General features: G+C 49.5%; 1 protein-coding gene across 8 annotated transcripts in view; it reads left to right on the plus strand.

Annotated features, from left to right (window-relative positions):
• Positions 1-15,796, plus strand: part of DCTN1 (dynactin subunit 1) — a 31,535-nt gene that overhangs the window by 2,068 nt on the left and 13,671 nt on the right. For 3 of the 8 annotated variants that reach the window (XM_054593523.1, XM_054593524.1, XM_054593525.1), the window contains exons 1-6: positions 8,651-8,918; positions 10,627-10,872; positions 11,171-11,249; positions 11,407-11,441; positions 12,138-12,158; positions 14,406-14,423. In XM_054593523.1, the coding sequence (XP_054449498.1) occupies positions 8,886-8,918; positions 10,627-10,872; positions 11,171-11,249; positions 11,407-11,441; positions 12,138-12,158; positions 14,406-14,423 (432 nt within the window). In that variant the 5' untranslated portion in view covers positions 8,651-8,885. Of the gene's footprint in view, positions 1-8,650; positions 8,919-10,626; positions 10,873-11,170; positions 11,250-11,406; positions 11,442-12,137; positions 12,159-14,378; positions 14,424-15,796 lie in introns of those variants that run through there. The other 5 variants (XM_054593527.1, XM_054593528.1, XM_054593529.1 and 2 more) reach the window with 3 other exon arrangements.

Raw genomic sequence — 15,796 nt, forward strand, 5'->3', positions numbered from 1 at the left:
TAATTCTTAAAGATATTAAATGGCAGGCCAAAGTGATGACAGTGGTAATGGAGGAGAAAGGAAGGCCACCGGAGGCAGTGCTAAGGAGGGTTTGATAAGTTGGGCCTGACCAGCATGAGGGTACAAGGGAGTTGTTAGGGAGAAGTCAAGATTACTTGGGAGAGTCATAATACCATTGACAGCTGCCTCTGTAGGTTTTATCCTGCCATTTTTACCATTGCTGGTGGCTTCCTGGAGGTATGGTTTGGGAGAGATTGTAGTAGAGGATTCCCAGGTTGTTTAGTCTCTCCAGATACTGGTGGTGCTGTGGGGACCTGGGTTATCTGTTGCATACCAAGAGAAATGCGAACTGGGTCCTTAGTGTCCCCTGAGAAGGTTTAAGTGCTGAGCAATTAATTGACTGATTAAAATGTATTTAGGGCTTGCCATCCTGCAGACACTGAATTTGACTTTATATCATTTTTTCTTTTTAAGTTTAGGCTAGTACCAGTTGCACTTGGCCAACGGACAAAATTGGTGTCCAGTCTGACCTCCCCAAGCTCCTACACATGCCCAGGGGGTTCACTGAAGCAGAGACTGGACCCTTATCACACCCAGAGCCTCACTAAAGCTCTTTTCCCAGCAGATCTGCACTTTCTTTAGAGCCTAGAGGTCTCACTGTGGTCCTTTTACCATGGAAGCATATGAGATTGAGATTTAGTGTCACAACCTGATTCCACAGGACCTGGGGCCGTCTCTGCATTTTTAGTTTTTGATGCTCCTGTCTGGAGAGGAAAGAGCTACCTCTGCCTGAGTATGTTTGTGTGACTCCAGCATATACTGATTGTGTGCCTGGTAATTTCCTCTGTGGTAGTGGTCTTTAAGGGCGGATCTACTCTCGGGGAAAGTTGTCAGAACCAACATATATACCTAGAGCCTGGTGGTGTTGGTACAGGCTTCTATTCGACATTGAGTGCCTTCTGTGTTCATTGCTTAGGATACTGAGGTGAATAAAACATCTCTGCCTTGGAGGAGTTTGTGATGGGATAAGGGAAACACTATTTTAAGTAAAACATGATATCATAAGAGATATGTCCAAAATGCTATATGAGGGCAGAGGAAGGACTAACTAGCTCTACATGGAGATGTCAAAGTGATCCTCAGGAAAGATGAGAATTGAGCTGAGCCTTGAAGATGAGGAGAGAAAATGTCCCTGTTGACATGGGCAACATGTGCAGAGGCATGAGGGGGAAGGTCAGTAAATCCAAGTGGCTGGAATATAAGGGAACTTTGGGATCAAAGGAGAAGTGATTGATGAGACTAGATTCATAACGAAGCCAGGTTTTTAATGGCTTGCAGTGCTGTACTAAGAAGATTCATTTTGGGGGGCAGGGAAACCAGTGGAGGGTTTTAGGCAGGGAGGCGATGAGATTGTATTTTGGAAGCTAATTGTGGAAGTAGACTGAAAGGGGAGAATCTTGGTCAGGGACACTAGGAGACTTGGAAATAACCTAGGCGTGGTCTATGGCCAAACTAAGGATAGCCCAGTGGGGATGGAAAGGAGCGGATGAATCTGAGAGACCGTAGAGACAGAATTAACCTGAGGTAATGACTAATTGGTTGTTGAGAAGGAGAGGGAGTTGCTGAGGATGGCTCAGTTTTCTGTTTTGGGTGGATGGTGGTGCCAGTAGTAAATAGGAAATACAGAGGCGAAAGCGGGGAAGATAGTGTCTTTTGGGTCAGGTTGATCTTGGGGGCCTCTGGGGCACTTAGCAGGCAGGTGGAAATGTGGATCTGAGTTTCAGAAGAGTTTGTGCACAGGGGTGGTAGGTGTTGAGTGGTAGTTGATGCTGTGGTAATAAATTAGTCCAGCCCTGCTTGTAGAAGGCTGAAGATGACTGAGGAGGTGAGAAGGATTGGTACACAAAGTGAGAGAGAATGTTGTCCAGGAAGTCAGGAGAGGAGAAACTTCCAAGAAAAGGATCGGCAGCCTCAGATGCTACAGGGAGATCGAGGAGGATGAATTTAGAAAATACACTGTGAGATTGGGCAGTTAGGAGGTTGTGGTCACCAGGACTCTTACTTTTTTAACGGGAGCAGCTTCAGTGGAGTGGTAGGAGCCAGGTAGACTGAGGAATGGAAGGGAGGTGAGGGTAGGGAGCGTGTACTCACTGAATAGTTTCTCAGGGAAGGAAGGAAAAGAGATGGCGGCAGCTTGCGGAGAAGGGTAACAGAGACTACAAGCAGTTTTCCAAGAGTAGAAGATTCTTGTGCATCGAGTCTGACATATCTGATGATGTGTAAGAGCCAGTTAGAGAGGGTGCAGTTGAAGGGCACAAGAGAAGTGAATTTTAAATCAGCCTCTCAGAGAAGGGCGGAGGGGTTGGCCCTGAAAAGAAGGGATCACCGTTTCCTTGCGAGAGGAATGACAGAAGACAGGAAGGAATGTAGGAAGAAAGGCAGTGACTACTGCAGATATATCTACATTTGCATAGGAATTCCTCTTATTAAATAGGCTCAATTTCTTTCTCTACGAGGTATGTGCAGTGAGGGGCGAGGGTGCAGGTACGGCCTCAGACTGGAACAGGGGCTTGAAAGTAATAAGGGAAACTTGAAACAGCTGTCCAGGGGAAAGGGCAAGACAGCAGATTTGAGGTGCCCTCTAGGAGTGTTGGGGATCCTCTGACCTACATTGTAGTCTCTCCTCCCTCTTCTTCATCATAATAATGGCTGACATTTATTGAGCGCTTCATACCAGACACTCTTTTAAGTGTTCTTCAGGCATTCTTAATGTGATTTTTACAACAGCCCTGTTAGAAAAGGTATTGCTGTCATCTCTGCTTTACAGAAGAGGAAACTGAGGCACATAGGATAACTTAGGCTTAGTTGTACTTTCATGTTTGATGAACCTCTTCAACAGAAATGGCATTGTTTCCCTTGAGGCATCAGAGAAGGCCGAAATTTAATTTGAACTCCTAATATCCGGACCTTGAGGGGCTCGAGTCCAGGGCTGCTCAGGAGGTGTGCTTACCCCCGGGGGTGTGGGCATGGTCGTGACATGGGGCGGCGAGGTCAGTGTCGCTGCTGGCTTCGTACAACTGTGTAGGGACTTCTGAAATCTTTGAGTGATATCTCAGCATCCTGACTAGACAGACCTGTGACTGACAGTGTACGGTACTGTAGGCTGAGACTGTGTCATCTGAGGTAGTGCATAAGATAAGAGATTTTGTCCCTGTCAGCCAGAAAGAGAATTTTTTTCTGCCATTCCGGGACTAAAAAGACCTATACACTTACATAATAGCATAGATTATTAACACTCACCTTGTGTTTTCGCCATTGGCATGATAGTTAGAATTTGCAGATAAGGCGCACACCTGACTTGAGTGAAAGGGGAAAATGGTGGGACGGCATGGAGAGAAGAGAAATGGACTTACCTTCCTCTGCTGCAGCCACTGGAACATCATTTCCGTGTCCTTCCTTTTGAGGTTGCCATGGATACGCCTTTGCGCGGTGACTTGAAATTGATTTCCATTATGATCAGATGATGACGTGCATTTAAAAAGAGAAAGGACAGAATGCTGTGTTTCTGGGGAGTGGCCAGGGAGCTGCCCAAAAGACAGAGCCCAGAACAGCCCAGGTGGCCATGGCTTTGTTGGCTGCTTTGGCTTTTGCTGAAGTTGTGAAATGGTGCATCTCTCTTTTTAGAGCGCAGGCTCAGGGTTCCCTGTCTGCAGGGTCCTAGTGCCAGGGACTGACTGACTGGTTGATTCATGGGGAGGAACCAGCAGGAACTTCAGACTGGCTGTTAAGTAGGACTCCTGCCAGTACTGGGAGGTTTGCAGTTCCTGAGTACAGCCCTGCACTCCAGTGCCTCTTGCCTGCAAAAGGTCCTTCATCGAGGATGAGGGAGGCAGGTTGTGTAGCTTTCCTTGCTGGCTCTTGGAGGTCCGGACCCTTTGGAGGTTGGCCTGGCAGGCACTGGGTATCCCTGGAGTATGGGGATACTTTGCCAGGAGGTAGACAGAGCTGCATGCGGATTGGGAGCCAGCTGCAAATGTGTCTGGGGATAATGAGGAGCCAGAGGTAAAAAAAGTCCATTTAGGGGCGAGGCCCTCTGTGTGAGATCTGTAAAGCAGAAACAGGAGTAGGACCTAGGAACAAAAGGCTCAGTATGCGTCTCCTTTCTGGGTTCCTGTGTGTATCTGGAATCCAGCCTTCCAAACTTCCAGCCCCCCACCCCCTCCGCCTCCACACTTACCCCTTCCCTACTAATGCTTTCAGAGATGTACATTTTTAGTCTTTGGAAGATCTCGTTCTAGCACTGGCTGGTAATATGGCTCAGTGGATTGAGCATGGGCCTGAGAACCAAAGGATCGCTGGTTTGGTTCCCAGTCAGGGCACATGCCTGGGTTGTGGGCCAGGTCCCCAGTGGAGGGCACTTGAGAAGCAACCACACATTGATGTTTTTCTCCCTGTCTTTCTCCTTTCCCTTCCCCTCTCTCTAAAAATAAATAAATAAAATCTTTTTTAAAAAAAGATCTGGTTCTTGCTAATTGCCATTGTATTTCATTATATCTCTATATCCAAACTAGTCATGCCCAGTGCCTAATGTATGTCAGTTCAAGTGTGTGGACCCCACTGTAGACTGCCTGGATTTCAGAACAGCTTTACGGTGGGATCAGGAAAAGCAAACAGTTGGGTTAGCCCACGGCAAGGTTAGGTGAGGGGAGAGAAAAAGAGGTCAAGGGCTCAAAGGATGCCAGGGTGCCAGTAAAAGCAAGGTAGAAATGGTACAGGCTAGGTGCCGAAGGCTTTTCCTCCTTACTTTTTTCCTCCTGAATTCCCAATAACCTACCTGTTTTCCTATCAGATTCTTAAATGTCCTCCAAGACCATTAGTAACCTGTTTATCAGAGACAGATTTTTTCTTCCTCTCTTCCCATTTTCCTAGACATTTTAGTAGTAGTTAATATTGTTGATGGGGAAAATGTATTAGAAATCCAGGGAGTATCTTTTTTTCCTAGTGAGGGAACATGTAACTTGGACCTGTCCTATGTGACATGAGGTGGGGCCCAGAGGTGCTGTGGAGGGACTGCATACCTGTCAAATGTGCCCCCTGACATTTTCTCGCCAGGAGACTAAGAGTGAGCGGTTTGACTTCTGAGGCTCAAGTCCATAACCTGTCAGTTGGTGATAATGGAATCTGTTTTGTCTGCATGACAGCCACATTTTGGAAGGAAATAGTGAAGTACTTGTGTTAGTGTGCATACGCAGGTAAATTTGCCCAGAGGAGGCCCATCACCCTACCCAATTCTTTTATTTTTAAATATTTTTAATTGAAAATTTCCACTCTCTACCCAATTCTGTTAATGTTTTCAGTCATCATTCTTCCATTGCTCGTGCTTGAAAACTTCCAAGTTTATTCATTGATTCACTTATTTGTGCATTCATTTATTTATGCAACATTTAAGTTCCTACTGTGTACAAGTCAGCATTGATGCACCCTCTCAATAGTAATGAAGGTGATGTCTATAATTCCTTGAGCACATATTCTGTGCCAGGCACTGTGCAAAATGCTTTCCTTCAATCTTACTAAGTACTCACTGCATCCCTGTGAGGTGGGCATTATTTCCCTCCTTTTTCAGCTGAGGTAACCAGGGCTCTGAGTTAATCTTGACCAGAGCCATACAGATGAGGAAGTAGGACCACCAAAGCTGAACCCAGGTCTGTCTGTCTCCGGAGCCCATGCAGGCCTGCTGCCTCTTTCCCCCTGTCTGCTTTGTCTGCATGCCTTCCCAGGGCTTCTTGGTACTGTCCATAATGGGCCCTTTCCCTTTTCTCTCTCAGGAGCCTGGTTCAGACCATCTTTACCTCTTGCTCATTATTGCAGCAGACCCCTTGCTGTTATCCCCATTTTTTAAAAAAAATATTTATTTTAGAAGGAAGAGGGAGGGAGGGAGAGAAACATTGATCGGTTGCCTCTTGTACATGCCCCTACTGGGGACTGAACCTGAAACCTAGGCATGTGCCCTGCAACCCAGGCACATGCCTTGACCGGGAATTGAACAGGCAACCTTCACTTGGTGAAACTATGCCCAGCCAATTGAGCCACACCAGTTGGCATGTTATCCCCATCCTTATGAAGTTGCTGCTGTCTCCACTCCATCCTGCTCTCTTTGATCTCCCTAAAATAGTTTTCATTATGCTAGTCTCCTGCTCAGGAAGAGACTGGCTTCCTGTTATTGGATCAAGTCCATCTATCTATGTGACGTTAAACTGCTTAACTAGCCATACTTATCTTCTAATATATCTCAATATTAATGTGTTCACTTAGTCAATAAATATTTGACTCCACGAGCTAAGGGTGAGGGGATCATGAAGAGGAAAAGTTGTGGGCTCTGCTTTACGAGTCTTGTAATTTAATAGAGCTCATCTCGAATTCTTCACTCCTGTCCAGCTAGTGTTCTTCGATATTCCCTAGTGAAGCAAAATTGTTTCTGTCTCTACTCATACTGTTTTCACAGCATGAAGTGTTTGTAAGTCTTTTCCTCTCCACATATAAAAAAAAACACCCCAAAGTACGAGGCACAGTTGGGTACCCTTCTTCTTTTTAGTTCACCTTTGTCCTGTCTGTAATTCTCATAATATCTATTGTCTAGATGTTTAATTTGAAGACTGACATACCATCTGTGGTCACGTCAGATAATTCTTTGCACTTCTACAACTTCTGTACTTTTTACAAAGCATTTTAATGTACTTTATCTAATTTAAGCCTTATAACATTAATGTAGATAATTGTTCCCATACTATAAAAGAAGAAACAGTCTCCAAGAAGTTAGGTGACTGCGTATGCCTGTGTGGCCAGTGAGTTGTGAGGTTGCTCTTAGATCTGAGCTCTTTGGACTCTCTGAAGGCACTGTTGTCTGTGAGGAACAGCGTGGCCTCGGAAGCCTAGAGATTTGTGTGATGACAGTGAGGATGTACAGAGGGTTTAGTTCAGGCTTTGGTTCCAGTTTTGGGTCCACTCCTTATTTTCTGTGTAACTATAGGGAAGTGGCCCAGTCCTCGAAGCCTCAGTTTCCTTGTCAGCATTGTCTCTGGCTTGCCTTTCTATGGTGTTATTATGGTGTTCAAATATAATGATGATAACATTGTTATTAGATAACTTTTGTTGAATGCTTACTGAATACCAGGCAATGCTTTTAAGTATTTTACATGGATTATCTCAGCTAGTCTTCACAACAGCTCTCTGAGATATGTTCTTTGATTGTTTCCAGTTGACAGATGAGGAAATTGAGGCACAGAGGTGTTAAGTAACTGGACCAAATATATGTAGCTACCAAGTGGTGAAGCCAGGAATTGGACATAAACAGCCTGAGTCTAAAACCAAGATGCTCTGTAGACTGTAAAGTGTTCTGAACATGTGGGGTCCATGCTGCAAGGACCTGCATGGCTCTTTCTACCTGTGTAATGGTGTTTAGGAAACAAAGGAGGCAACATGGAGGTTTTGCAGGGGTGGAGAGAAATGGTTTCCGGGGGGATCTGGCAAAGATTGAAGATGTGGAAAGGTGTTTTGGGACCTTAGATCTGGCTGTTGGCTACCATTCTACTATTAAAGGGCTATCTGGCTTGCCTTAGAAAGAGGGTGGAGTAGAGGAAGACCCAGTGAAGCCTAGTTTAGACCAGTCAGGTATCTCTAGGCCCAGTAGCTCTAGATCATACCACACCCCGTGGAGCCATAGGTCAGACCCTAGGCCAACCTTGTTGGCTGCTTAGTGGCAGGGACCCTGATCTTTTGGTTCCTAGCCCGCATTAGATGGGTAAACAAATGAAGTGGTATTGTTACATAGCCTCCAGAGACCTTTCCCTGGAATGCACAACCTTATTAAATTAAACATTTTTCATTATAAAAGTTATGCATGGTTAAAGAATTTTGTGAACTACAGAAATATAGAAAATAAACCATTTTGTGATTTCTGTTAAGGAGATGCCTAGGAGGCAAGGCCAAGAGTACAAGGAGCAGGTAGTCAAGGTAAACTGGGCCTTGTGCTACTGATCCTTATGAATTCAGTTGAACCTGATTATCCTAGGGTTCACATCCTAACAGCCAGAAGGGAGAAGAGTGACTGTCAGCCTTTGCCAGCATGGAGGGACTGGAGTGTGGACTTGCTTTGCTTTGTTGTTGCGTCTGGTTCCGCCTTTCCTTTGCTGGGTATTAGGCAGTGCCTGCCTCCTCTGGCCCTGTGTGAGATTGAAATCTAGACCCTATTATCATGGGTTTGGGCCCTGAATCCAGAGTTCAGAGAGAGGAGGGAGAGAGCACCAGAAAGGGGGGTGAAAGGCCCCTATTTTGGCTGTAGGGAGGCCGTGGGTAGCTGATGGTTTTGGAGTGTCAACTTGCTGCTTTTGGGCCTGCTGAGGCCTCATATCCTAGGGGAGGGCCAGTGTGGTGAGGGGGTGCCATCTAGGAGGAACGTTAGGGCTATACTCCTAGCCCTAGGACAGTGTACCGTAGAGATGAGTGTTGAAGGTCTGTAGCTGGGCCTAGCCTCTTAGTCCCTGCCCTTGTGGTCTGGCCCAGGTGAAGCATGGGGGCACTAGGACCCAGAGGCTAGCACGGTTCCTGACAAGTCTAGAGCAGCACTAGCGCAGAGTGAGACTCATCAGCTGGCAAGCAGGATTCAGTGTCTCTGGGTTCAGGAATCCTCGGGCAGCAGAGGGGACTTGCTCCTCAGTCCCCATCTCTGTCCCCACCCCATCCCAGCAGATCCATGGATTGGGGAGGGCCACGTCCGATAGCTTCTGTGTCTGTCCATGAGGGCCTGGAGCCCTGACCCTCCTGCCTAGGTTTCTGCCTTTTCTTTCTGTCTTTGGCCAGCTGGGGAGGGGGTAGAGGCCTTGAGCAACATGGCCCAGAGCAAGAGGCACGTGTATAGCCGGGTAAGTGGCCCTGATCTGGGATGGCCCTGGGAGGGCTGCTGAAAGGCCTGGGGGGCCTGTGGACATGGCTGTGGGGGCTGGGGAGACAGGCTGGAGCTGGGATGGGGCCACTTGCAGCCCTGATAGTCTTAGGCTGGACTGGCTTCCCTTCCCAGAGTCGAGTCCTCAGTGGAGACTGGTGAGGCCTGACCTTTGACTTTAACTGGACCTCAGGGTAGGAGTTTCTGAGAAGGGGGCTAGACTGTCTTTGGGACTCTGAATGGGGTCGGTCGATTGGAAGGGCTTTACAGTGAAGCCTTTCTTTAGAGCTGCTTTGTTGTTTGTCACTTGCTTTTCTCTCTCTTCTGGCTATGATTGAATCTGCACCCACTGTTGTGTCCACCTGGTACTGAGAGGCTTATTAGGGTTGGGAGGTTGGGGAGAGTCTCTTAAGTTTGGGGCCAGCTTTGATGTCACTGTCAGCTCCTTTTGTTGATAGGTCCACAAGAGACACCCTGCATATCCCAGGTATGATTTGGGGTCCTGGAGCCCCTGGGAGCTGCTAACCTTTCTCACCTTCCTGGATAAGCTCTTTGGGGAAAGGGCTTAGGGAGTGACAGGCTCTGGCAGGGCTCCCTTCTGAAGCCAAGTGGGGGCATCGGGAGGGAGCCTCGTGGAGTCTTTAGGACCAGGGCGTCACTTCCTCATGCCTCACTCATTTGTTTGCTGCAAGCCCCCTGGTTCACAGAGCTGCTGTTGCTGAAAATGGCTCAGGTGTGATTTTCTAAACCATGGGCCTATTTGAGACCTAATTTCATGCTGTGTCTTGTCATCACCAGTGTGTCAAGCCAGGAGCTTCCCAAGGACAGTGTTTCGTCTCTTTTTTTGCCTTGTCCATCCTCAGGATGATAAGCCATTCATTTGGACCACTGGGCAGAGTGTTGGGGGCAGAGTGTAGGACAGATCTGAGGTACCTGATATACCTGGCCTTTGTTTTACTTTTTGTAGCAGAATAACATGGGGGAAGGATCTCTAGAGCTTGAGTGGTAGAGAGTTGATAGACTAGTACTCAGGTCAGGAAAAAGGGAGTTAAACGGTTGAATGGGTGAAGCAGCCAGGAGTGTTGTGGTAGGTGTGTGGATGGGTGTCGGGGGAGTCGGGTCAGGAAGGAGTAGTGGTGACCTGAGGGCTGGAAGGAGACACAGTTGTGTGCTTCTGGGAAGGAGAGGCCTGAGAGCGCCGTTTGAACACAGGGAAGACAGGTGACAGTGGAGAGGGGAACAGGATTCACTGGGGTCACCTACTGAATCGCTTATCTTTCCAGCTCAGGTTCCCGAGTCAGAGCATTGAGTTGTTGGGAGCCTGGTCTAAACTGAGTTATTTGCTTGAGCTTCATTCCCTTATCGGGCGGGGGACAGTGCTCCTGAGAAAGCAGCCATGCGGTGACATTCACAGATCTATTGATGAATTCTGATTTGTTATAAAATTTAAATATAAACTCTTAAAAATTCTGGCAGATTCCCAAGGAGCTTAGAGAAGTCTTAGAAGAACACGTCACTGACATTTTTCATAAGGGAATTTGAGGGTCCACTTCACGCTGTGAATGAGGTTCAGGGAAGTGACTCCTGGTTCTCTTTCAGTCCGGGATCCGACTGGGGCCTTTTTATGCATTAGGGTGACACCCTTGGCCTGAGGCCTTTAACTGTGTATGTTTGCATGTGTCTTTCAGACACCCAGCAGCAGCAGGATGAGTGCAGAGGCCAGCGCCCGGCCTCTGCGAGTGGGCTCCCGAGTGGAGGTGATCGGGAAAGGGCACCGAGGCACTGTGGCCTATGTTGGAGCCACACTCTTCGCCACTGGCAAATGGGTAGGTGTGATCCTGGATGAAGCAAAGGGCAAGAATGATGGAACTGTCCAAGGCAGGAAGTACTTCACTTGTGATGAAGGGCACGGCATCTTTGTGCGCCAGTCTCAGGTACTCACACCCTACTTTTCTGTGTCTCTGTGTGTGCATCCACATGCATGCATGTGTACACACACGTGTGTTCACATGCTCTCTTGCATGTGCAGCTGGTGTGGTGGTGCTCCCTTTTTCTGGGCATGAGCATATGTCTCTGATTGGGAGAATGGGAGGTTGTAGGGGAGGGAAGATTGGAGATACATCCTTAGAGAAGCTGCCCCGTATACCAGGTTTGCTTGGGGCCTGGGAACAGGCCCATAGTACAGCATAACATTCTTGATCTGGCTATATTGAATCTATTCTGTGGCCTCAGATCCAAGTGTTTGAAGATGGAGCAGATACTACTTCCCCGGAGACCCCTGACTCTTCTGCCTCAAAGGCCCTCAAAAGAGGTAACAACCACCCACTTAAGTTGCCACTCTGCGTCTGAGAATCCCCAGGACCTCTCCCAGTACATGGGGCCACAGTGGATCCTGAGATTTTCCATCACTGCCATCTTCTCTTGTTATAACTTTCCTATCCACCATAACGTTTTCTTGCTTTCTACAGAGGGAACCGACTCAGCTACAAAGACCAGCAAACTGGTGAGTGGTTGGGGGTGGGAGCGGGAAGTAATAGAGAGGAGGGGAAGGATATAGAGAGGAGGGAGACCCAATGCCAGGCAGGTAGAAGCAGTAGGTAAGTAAACCGAGTTAGCCTTCTAGTCTCCATCCTTCTTGAGAGGGAAGTTTTCTGGGTATGAGTTACTGTTTTAGGGATGAATAAAGGTGGTATCAGGGAAGAACTGTTAGGGCCCAAAAGTTCAGGGTCAAATGGGATGATAGGAAGGACAGGTCTGACCCTAGTATATTATTGTCAACTTCCTGCCCTTTGGTACCCAAGGCTGCCAAGATCTAAAGGGTGTGAGAGAAAGGGTAAGGTAGGAGCTAGAGGAAGGAGCTTTCCTGTCCACAAGCGAATGGTAAGGAGCTGGGCCCTCTGTCACCTGTTTTAGGTGATATGCAGAGGGGCCATCCTGGCTCACTTTTGCTGCTCTGCACAGGGTGTGTGAGGTGGGGTTCAGACTCCAGCTTCTCTGGGCCAGCGTGTGGACATCCTAGAAGCTGATTGTTGAGGGACCCCCCCCACCATCTTACTTACCCCGAGCCTCACAGTGACCTGACTTCCTCTTTACCAGGTCATGCCTAAGTTGGTGTTAATACTTACACCCAGGATGTCTGGCCGGCTAGCACAGTGTGACATCTGTTCTCTAACTCTTCCCTTTCCTACCCCTCATGCAGCGGGGACTGAAGCCTAAGAAGGTGGTGTGTTTACTATTTGTGCCTGGGCGGGCGAGGGCCGTGAGCCCGCTCCCCAGCTGTCCTGCATGTCTTCAGCTGCTGCATGCCTGTGTGTGTGACCCTGGGCTGGGATGGCCAGAGGAAATGGCGGCCTTGGCTTTCAGAGTTCCTTTGAGGGGCTGCAGGGATATTAGGCTTAGTGTCCAGGCGCAGGTAGCATTCACTAGGACAATCCCTACACCTCCTCGCCTCAGAACTTCTAGTCAGAGACTGCCATCACTGACTGTAAATAGCAGCAGCATGGAATAGAGCCTTTACTGGATTATGATGGGTTTTCTTTTAGCCCGAGCTTGGGGCAGCGAGAGGAGAGACTGGAGAGCTAGGGATGCAGAAGTGCCAGTGACGTGGTTGGGGAAGGAGGCAGGAGGTCAGGATCACAGTAGGATCAGCCCCACATTGGAAGGCTTGAGAGTCGGTGTGCCTCCCTCTGGGTGGGCACTGCCATGAGTGCGCACCTTCACTCTCATCCCGTAGTCTTTCCCTCCTCTTCTGGTGTTGGACCTGAGGCCCACCGCCTACCTTTTGCAGCTTGCCATCACCCATTATTGGGAGTGCGGCTCAACTCTTCAGGCGCTGCCATGACCACTTCCTCACACCATCCCCTGCCTTGGGCCTGTGCCCAGGCTGCCTCTGACCTGCATGTGCCTGTCTGACCTCTGTGTACTGTGCTGTGTATGATTCTGTGGTTTCCTTGTCGCCAGCCTATCTTCGGCCCTTCTGACTTGCATGGAGAGCTATTGGATGGGGGCAGTGGGAGGGGAGAGGAAAACATCTTCCTTTCAACTCCTGGTTGGTGATGGGCCCCACCTTGAAGTCTTGCCATGGAACAGACCACGTGCTGGTACTTGCTTTGGGGTCCTGGCTTGGGTGGGAATGGAGATGTAAGAAGGAAAATAATGCTAGTCTAAATGATGTTGGGCCCATTCCAGGGTCGTAGAAACTTGGTTTCTTCCCTTGATTACTCTTCTGTCACATCAGGCCCCTAGAGAAGAGCATGGGCCTGCAGTGTGATGTCTGTGGAGGAGTTCTGGCGACAGCCGGACCTGATGTTGGCAGGGCCTGAGCCGTGCCCAAATTCTGGGGGTGTGGCCGCTGCCTGGAGAATTGTGGCAGAGCCCAGCCGGAGCTGCCTGAGCTGGGCTGTAGCACCTTTTTGCTCATGGTGCAGTGTCGGTCAAGTAAAGTCCCCCTCAGGTCTCCCCCTCCAGTGTTCTCTCACAGCAGATCTCTGAGCCACGGGCCCCTGCTCATACCCGCTGGGGAGCAGGGAGCTAACTCCAGAACAAAAGAATGTACTTTGAGAGGGAGGGCAAAAGAACCCAGATGTCTCTGCAAAGTGCCCAGTCCTTTCTAGAAGCCCTTTGGAGACAGACTTTAAATTGCCTAAAGCCAGGGGAGGGTTTGGGAGAGGATCCAAACACTGTCATTAGAGCTGTTGTTGAAGGTCCCTAAGGTTTCTCAGTCTCACTGTGTGCCCCTCAGAGCTGATGCTGATGCAAGAGGGCTGCTTTGGGTTTGTGTGACTCATGAGAAGAGACAGAAGTAGAATTGGTGGCGTTGAAGAGCGAGGCTGATGGAGCAGTGAGACCCTGCACCCCTGCGCAGTGATGCCTTGGCCCCAGAGGGTACCATTTCTGGAATGGCCCCTAGCCCAGTTTCTTGGAACAAACACTTAGGGGGGTCGGGGAGAGAGGAGAGGGAGGAGCCAGAACTTGTTCTTAGGAGGAAGAAGCAGGGCGGGCTCTGCGCAGGACTTTGTCCAGTCATGAGAAGGAGGAGGAGCCAGCAGAGTCAGGTGGTTGCTAGGTGACCGAGGAGCAGTGGCTCCACCCCCAAGGAGCAGAAGAGGGTTGGGTGCATGACGTCAGGTGGAGCTGGTGCTGCGGCCACTGAGGCTGCCATAAGCCTAAGCTGGAAAACTGGGCCGGGCGCCTGTCTGGTGCCTGCAGGAGCCTGGCTGTCCCTGTGTGAATCTGTGGGGCTTCTGCGTCTGTGCCGCAGCCATTTGCGGGCGGGGAAGCTGCTGGTCAGGAAGCTCAGGCTGCATTGTTGGGATTTGATGCACTAATCTCCTGTCTCCGCCGCCTTTCCCTCTGTTTGGTCTCTTTCCCTCCCTCCCTCCCTCCATCTGTCCTTCCTCTGTGTGTCCATCCTCTTCTATCCCTCCTCTTTCCTGGCTTTCTTTGGTTTTCTGCAATGATGAGACAGGCACCGACAGCCCGAAAGGTACTCTTGCTTGTTCTGGTCCTGCTGCTGGGTTGCCAGGGCGATGGTGGCAGCAGGCTGCTGGGGTGGGGGTGGAGGCTGATTGACTTCATCTGTCTACCTGGTTGGGGGAGGAGGGTAGAGATGATGGTGGGGGCAGCGAGAGTTGTATGTCACTCCCATGTCCCACGCCCTGGGCATTTCGCTCCTTGCCCTGCTGGCTTTTGGCTCAGACTGGGTCTGTGTTCTGGGCCTTGTACCCAGTGGTCTTACAAGCTTGGGGATCAGGCAGCTTCTGCTGCAAAGCAGCTCTGGGAGTTTCCTGTAAGAGAATCTGGGAAGCAGGTCCAGATGCCTCCAGGCCTCTAGCAGGCCTCCTTCCCTTGACCTTTGCTAGAATGACTGTTGGTTGTACTCCCAGCACCCTTCCCCCACCGGGATTTATATAAAGGGGTTTTTTTCCCAGGGTGAGATGAGGACCCTAGAATAGTTTTTGATATACAGCTGTGGAGGCTTAGCTCAGGGTGGGAGAGGTGGGGGTTGGTCTCCTTGGGCTCCGTGTCTCCTAGAAACTAGACCCAAGCCAAATCTTGTCTTTGCTGGAGCCATGAGATACTGGGTATCAAGAATGCTACTTGGGAGTTGGAGTTAATCATCCATTTACAACTTTGCAGTAACCTGAGGGGCTTCTGGATTTGATTTAGGGCAGTAGTTTATGGATGCTGCTGCCCGCTCCCACCTCCTTTCTTGCAGCAGGGTGGGGTTACTTTCCTAAGCTCTGAGCTTCTGGCTAATGCAGTATTGATGGTCCTGACACCTGAGCCCTCTGCCCTAGGGATGGAGACTGCCACAGGATCTGTTCCTGGGTGAGGGAGGAGGGTGTAGAGCGTGGGGGCAGGGAAGACAGCAGCGTTCTGTCTAGGGGGCCTCATCTCCCTCTGCTGAGTTTGTATCATCCAGTTTGGGGCTCATGTCATCATCAGTCTTGTCTACATGGTATTTCTAGGGGGTCCTCTGTGGGATCTGGCACTTGGAGGAAGGGGCCTGATCTGGGAAAGTCCTAGGGAGTGGTGGGGTGGGCAGGGCCTCTGGCTCTGGGCTGGAGTGTCAGAAGTTGTTTGCAGAAGGCCTGGTCTCTGGAGACCAATTCCACCAGCTGCTGCCTTTGGTCTCCTGTGGTTCAGCCTAGGAGACCAGGGTTCTGGGATTTCAGTGTTGGAAGGGGTGAGGTCTGCAAGGGTTGGGCATAAGTGGGAGAGGAACCAGTGGGGAACAGAGTTCTGAGTTCCTGGAGTAGGAACAAGGTGATTCACTGGAATGGGGAGGTCATGGGGGGGGCATGGCTAAACGTAGCCCCATTCCTGTTACTACTTCTGCTCTTATTGCTGTCCCTT

This window comes from Pteronotus mesoamericanus, unplaced genomic scaffold (assembly GCF_021234165.1).
Source record: "Pteronotus mesoamericanus isolate MK-2021 breed Mesoamerican mustached bat unplaced genomic scaffold, CSHL_Meso_final scaffold_45, whole genome shotgun sequence".
Taxonomy (NCBI): Eukaryota; Metazoa; Chordata; class Mammalia; order Chiroptera; family Mormoopidae; genus Pteronotus; species Pteronotus mesoamericanus.